General features: G+C 45.7%; 2 protein-coding genes across 2 annotated transcripts in view; one reads left to right on the top strand and one right to left on the bottom strand.

Moving 5' to 3' along the window:
• Positions 1-4,197, bottom strand: part of TBC1D2 (TBC1 domain family, member 2) — a 16,951-nt gene extending 12,754 nt beyond the window's left edge. Inside the window, exons 1-3 of the mRNA XM_009880698.1 lie at positions 3,790-4,197; positions 3,002-3,134; positions 1,964-2,102 (exon numbers count right to left, since the gene is read on the bottom strand). Coding sequence (XP_009879000.1) covers positions 1,964-2,102; positions 3,002-3,134; positions 3,790-4,197 — 680 coding nt within the window. The remainder of the gene's footprint in view (positions 1-1,963; positions 2,103-3,001; positions 3,135-3,789) is intronic.
• Positions 4,198-5,476: 1,279 nt separating this feature from the next.
• The window catches only part of IKBKAP (inhibitor of kappa light polypeptide gene enhancer in B-cells, kinase complex-associated protein), a 34,282-nt gene continuing 33,465 nt past the window's right edge, over positions 5,477-6,293 (top strand). Inside the window, exons 1-2 of the mRNA XM_009880767.1 lie at positions 5,477-5,482; positions 5,618-5,715. Coding sequence (XP_009879069.1) covers positions 5,477-5,482; positions 5,618-5,715 — 104 coding nt within the window. The remainder of the gene's footprint in view (positions 5,483-5,617; positions 5,716-6,293) is intronic.

The following is a 6,293-nucleotide window of genomic DNA, read 5'->3' as shown; positions in this document are numbered from 1 at the left end:
TCCCTCTCCTCCTCCTTCCTTCCTTCCCTCTCCTTCCCTCCCTTAGCTCACTGTGGAAATCCCCAGGTGCAATAAAAGCTCAGCTATCCACAGCACAGCCAAAACTGCCACAATGATCACATTGGAAGCAGCCACAGATCCTGTGCTCTGAACCCCATTTAATAACCTTGCCACAACAAACTCAATAGAGTGATGCAGTACAGATTCAGAGACCAAACTGCAATCAGACCCAGAAACAGTTTGTTACAGCTGCTGCTATCAGATATTGCCAGAAGCACTAAGAGATTACTTTACAGCATCATGCAGAACCACAGATGCACAAGTATTTTCTGTAAAACCTATACAGGAAAGAGAGACAGTTGTCTATGTCTGAACAGGTCTTTTTCCCTCTCCTCGTATGTTGTCCATCAGCTAAAACAAAACAAGCTCCTTGAGATCTACAAAAGACTCAGTGTCAGCTACTTCCTAACTGCAAAAGAAGTTGGCATTTAGATATCGTTCTCCTTTTGCCTTGCTACTGTAAGGCTCCACAGCAGAAAAGCAGACATTTCTGATCTCAGGGAACATACTGGCACATAAGACCAGCAGACCTTCATTCCCTGTAGTCTGCAGTTGGCTCTCATCCAATGCAACTTTCCTATTTTTCTCTACCTCATGCTGCACTTTGTTTTTTCTCTGAGACAGCAGCAGCTCAGGGATCTGATGAACTTAGCTGAAATCAGGCACGCTACTCTCATAAGACCCAGTCTGATAGTGATAGAGCCTGAAGAAATGTTTGTAGAACCAGGGGAGCAATACAATTTGAAGCTGAAAAGTGGCAACTGTTATTCAAGCTAGCAAAAGCAAGGCTGGGGATGGGGAGACAAGATACAATCACATTATTTTTAATCAAACTGAGGAGGAAAGATTGCATAGCTTGCAAAATAGTACGGCTGACTCTGATCCTCTCTGGTGCCATGGGGGATCTTTCTTCCTATTCGCATCAGATCATAGCCACAGTAGTGGTGGTAAAAAAACTATAGCCAACCTCCCTACCAAAAACAACTGGTAGATGTCAGGCTACCTACCATACCTGTGGCCACTTACACATTTTTGGTTGTATGTAAATGAATGACTAGGACACACTTAAGGAGATATTGATGAGGCTTGTCTTTGTGCAACTGTAACTGTCCAATTACAACCTGTAGCCCTGGCGGAGATAAACATCACAACTGCAGATAGCAGCATCCTTGTAGGCTGCGGAAATATTCACATAATTGAAACTTAGCAAGCAGTAGCAAGCTGTGCAGTGCTCAGCTACATTACAGGCTCGAGCGCCTTTTGCTTGGAGTTCCTGCTTTAGAGGGTGCACTACATTCAAGGTCTTTTGAAACCACCGGAAAGTGCCAATGGGCTTCTATCACTAGCCTACAGAGTACAGCTCAACCTGCCCATGTGCCCTTCCAAGACCAATGTGCAGATCACAGAATCACAGAATTTTCAGAGTTGGAAGGGACCTCTAGAGATCATCTAGTCCAACTCCCCTGCTAAAGCAGGATTGCCCAGAGCACATTACTCAGGACTGCATCCAGGCGGGTTTTGAAAATCTCCAGAGAAGGGGACTCCACAACCTCCCTGGGCAGCCTGTTCCAGTGCTCTGTCACCCTAACTGTAAAGAAATAAAGATGCATCGCAGCAGGCATACAAACCACTACCTACATGGAAGAAAGCTTAACCAAGCCCTAGTTCTGCCACTAGCATCTTTGCTAAGAGAGCTAGATGATGCAAAATGCATTGGAACATGGGGATGTGAAAGACCCTCTGACAGGAAGTTTATTTTTGCCTGGAATATTCTTCAAAAAGCTGCTTCATGGTTCTTCCACCTAGGCAAGCGTCCCATCTCACACAATGTGTAACAGGCAAGGAAGGAACAAAGTAGCAGGCCAGCATGTCAACCACACTGCAGCTCTCCTCTTGCACTCACTGTATCTCTGTCCAAGGGTGCTTAAGGGAGATGTTCTGCAGAGCGGTCAATGTCTGGGGTGCGGGCAAAGATGCTGCTTTTAAACCCACTGCTTCTGTTGGTGTTTTCACCGGAGGCAGAAAGTCTTCATTGTCAACATCTATGCAAAAACAAACCAGGACACAGAAGCAAGTGAGCAAGACAGAATTCCACTGGACTTTGGCTCCTTCATGTAACTTGAGAGCCACAACGTTTTACTACAAGTATACGTTTCATGTTCAACTGGCCAGCTGAACAAGACAGCAGAGCAGGTCTCCTTAGCTTTAGGTCAAATTACAGAAGGCTCCATGTACAGAGTCATCTATTCAAGCACAATCAAGCTACTTCAACCATTTGCATATAAGAATGACTAACCCTAAACAATCAAACTTCAGCCGCCTAAAGGAATAAGGAAGGGAGCTGTTGCTTCTCTTTTCCCTCCTCCCAAACACTGTTTGATAGTTTTAATGTGCAGACAACACTCCACACACACAGTCTGTTACCAAATTACTGCCTGCTTTAGCAAAATACCACAGTACACAGAACCTTTTCGAACAGACACTTACTAGGGAGGGGGTTATTTGTTTCAAACAAAATGTGCATCTAGTCATAACTGAACAGGTGGACACCCTGCTTGTGCCCTCTGTTCTGTCGGCCTGTGTACTCCCGCTGCTAGGAATGCACATCTTCATCCCACCCCTGCTGAAAAAGAACTTGCTTGCTGTAAATTTCACAGGCCTTGCAAGAGGAATTGGACCAAACGTGCACAGTTCACATGCATGAGGAAAATCAAGAAGGAATTCATGATCATAAGATACCTGAGCATCTCCAAACGCATGCTGTGGATTAGCAGAGAGCCCATTCACATTCATCCAGAAGTTGCAAACATCAATCCAGCACTGACAGCTGGCACCTGCATTTAAACACCTGGCCAAAACCCCTGCTCACTTACAGATGAGGAGCACCATTCATTACTGGGGGGCTGAAAGTAAAAGAAAGGCTGACATATGCGACACCTACTTGTTCTGCCAGGCAGAGGTTCATTCACAAGCTGGGAGCTGCCCACAGGAAATCTGCTCTGACCGTTGCAAAATTCCCAACGTCTCATTTGTAGCTGCTGCAGCCAGTACATCATTGCCTGTTTGCTGATTGCCTAACACAACACACAACAGGAAAGGGAGGGGAGTAATCTCATCAGCACGAGACACAACCTGAAGGGCTGACCACCACTTCACTGCCCAAGTCAGCAGAAATAAAGACAAGCTGTGTCAAGCCTATGCTATACCCTCTGGTCCTAATGCTGATTTGGGAAGACAGAGTAAATCTTCAGCACGGCCTTAGTAACAGAACCTCAATGGACTGCTAACCTCATTTTAAACATTTTTTGGTTTACTATGCTCCAAGGCTAAACTGAAATGTCACAATTATTTTAGCCAAGAGTCACCCACTGAGCTTCTTAATAGCGATTTTCAGAGAGATAAAAATCTAGGAAAAGTTCCTGCTGGAGCAACCATTTTAGACAGGGAAGCTCACTTCTGTTCAGCAAATTACATGTGGACTGCAGGACTCCTCAATGATTTTAATTCAGCACCCAGTTTGGCTTTTACTCCTGTTAAACAATGGGCATCTCATAGGTAAGGGAGTCCTAGTCTTGCCAAAACAATGCAAGTAATTTAGGTCCAAATGGTAACAGTCCAGGCTGGGAGGACTAAAGAGAAATTTAAACTAAGAGGTATCTTAGCAGAGATGTGTCTGTCCTGATCGGGAATGTTTTGTAACCGTCCCCACAAGAAGATGCTGCCCCGTACCTTCAAAGTAAAAGCTCTGCTTGGTGTTCTGATCTCAAAAACCCCTTCTCCATTTTCCACCTTGCAGTCAAAGCTGGCGCTGGCAATATCAATAGACCCCAAAGGGTTGATGTCCTGTGCAGTTCTGTAGTATAGTAAATGACATTTGTTTTCATCGTAAAAGAACCAGCGAGACTTCCAGGTCTTGATTGGCCCCTTGATGCCCAGCTTATTTAAATAGCCACAGAGTCTTTTTCTGGATGTTTCTTTGACGGGTTTCAGCTGTATGTTTTCCAGTTCTCCAGAAGAGGAAAGCATGTCTGTCTCTTTCACTGAGGCTCCGTTGCTGCTGTTATTGTCTGGATTTGACTCCACTAAATTGTCTGGAGCTACACGGGGACAAGCTCTGCTTTCTGGTCCTTTTTTCATTTCTTTCAGGAAATATACTCAGAATTTAATTGAAACAGGAATTTCTCTAGGTAAGTAAGTAACGGCAGATCCCAACTATACCATCATTGTTATAGAACCTGCAGCAAATACAAAAGGAGGAACAAGCTCAGGTCTGGCATACAATAAAAAGCATTCCCTAGCTTTCAAACTGCCCAGCCAAGGTCCCTGACTTTCACTTTTGGTCATTGCTCCCTACCTTCCTCGGTTCGGATGACCTCTATATATTTCAGGTAAGTGTATCCTGGCATTTTCACTGAATGTCCAGCTAACATTTTAAACCATGTTGTCTGGAGAAAAATCCAGCCTTTTGCAGCATCCTTATAAAACATTTGTGTCAGCTGAAGATTGCTGTTAAAAAGACTGCATGCTATGTGTTAGGTCTCCATCCAGTAGGCCTCACAGGATAGACTACGCACCACAGCAAGTTATTCTGTGATCCTTGAAAAAGAGACTTGATTGCTCAGTGGCCAAAGTAAACTGCTGGGTTCCCAAGAGGAACACAACGTGAAAGAGAAAAATAGAAAAATAAGGCTGAAGGGGATCTACGGAGATCTCTAATGCAACTTCCCTCTCAGAGAAGCGGCTGACTTCAAACCTGTAGCCAGCTACTCAGGTCTACATTCAGATGAATTTTGATCATATGCAAGGATGGCAATTCTGCCATGTTTCTGGGCACTTTTTCAAGCACTTAACTATATGGCAGGTGTGATTTTTTGCTCAGAGCTGCAGACACCCACAGCCCTTGTATAAAGAAAGCTAACGACACTCCAGAAAAATGCTTACAAATAATTTCTTACATTTTTTTCTTAAGTAAAAACATGGTTTAAAGATCAATAAATGAAAAGAATATGAGAGACTTTAGTTCAGACACTAACATAGCTGAAGCAAATATGTAAGCAAATTGTTGCAGTGTTAAGTTAGTGGGAATCCAATCGCAGACACAAAACTATTGAACATGACAGCCAGCTGTGTGACAACAGGTGAGTAGAGACTACTACAGTGGAGGACACAGGGGTGTTGCCCAAGCTCATGCTCATAGGAACGACTTATCCTCATGACTGAAAGAAGACTTACCCATCCTGGCACTGGCTAAGCCCCATCACTGCTGCCCACTCCTGTTCCCACATTAGTTTTTTAGACAACTATAGATAATGTTCACTCTTTTTGGAAAGCTACTGAATTTATTTTAGTTCACTCCCCTGACACTACGGATCCTGCTGCTGAAAGCATTCACAAATGCCAGGAACAAGCACCCTTCATGAAGGTGCTGCCTCAGCTAAGCTTCTGAAACACCAAAAGCTTCATTTCCAAGCTAATTTTGGCTGGCACAAAGGAACCATCATTGGGAGGAAGCAGCAGTCTCGACTCTCCCTAACAGACCCTGGGGCTTTTATGGCAGTACCAGCATAAGGACCGCCTGTACCATCTGAAGACTCCATCACACTTCTGCCTCTTGCAGCATAATGGTGCATGGATCCACACCGTGAAGAGGACCAAGTAAGCATTTTGTGTTATAATTTATAAAGAGTCATGTCAGATCTGCATTGCAAAGCACTCTAGAGAAGATCTCACCTCCTTAAGAGAAGTGGAGAGATGCCCCTGGAAGTCACCGTCTGCTGGTGTAGAGCCACTGCTGCAGGCACCACCAAGCTGATAGCCACAGCCTCCAAAACAAATCCAAGAGCAACAGAAGAGGGGCTTCTGTCTCAAGTTTCCTTCAGTCCAGTTCCTTTTCCTTCAGCTTGGGAACTGTCTGAAAGAGATGAAAGCAGCGGAAAAGCTGAAAGCAGCTCCGGCACTGGCTCATCAACGAAAAGAGATCAGGGTGAACTCCGTACAGACCTTTCTGGAGCTGCTGGTGTGAGCAGCCCAAGGTAGCCCCCCCCCGAGCATCCCCCAGCGCCGCAGAAGCGCCTGCCAGCCCAGCTGCACGCCCCTGGCGCACCAGCGAAGGCTGCTGGAGCCTGGCACAGGGCTGCGCTGCCCGGCGCGGCAGGCACCGGACCCTGGCACCACTTGTACCGCCCGACCCGGGGCGGGAGGACCTCAGCACCGGGCTAGGGGGGGGCGGGCGA

Source organism: Charadrius vociferus, unplaced genomic scaffold (assembly GCF_000708025.1).
Source record: "Charadrius vociferus isolate BGI_N301 unplaced genomic scaffold, ASM70802v2 scaffold240, whole genome shotgun sequence".
NCBI lineage: Eukaryota > Metazoa > Chordata > Aves > Charadriiformes > Charadriidae > Charadrius > Charadrius vociferus.
The sequence above is the reverse complement of the archived record's forward strand: the minus strand, read 5'-3'. Positions and strand labels throughout refer to the sequence as shown.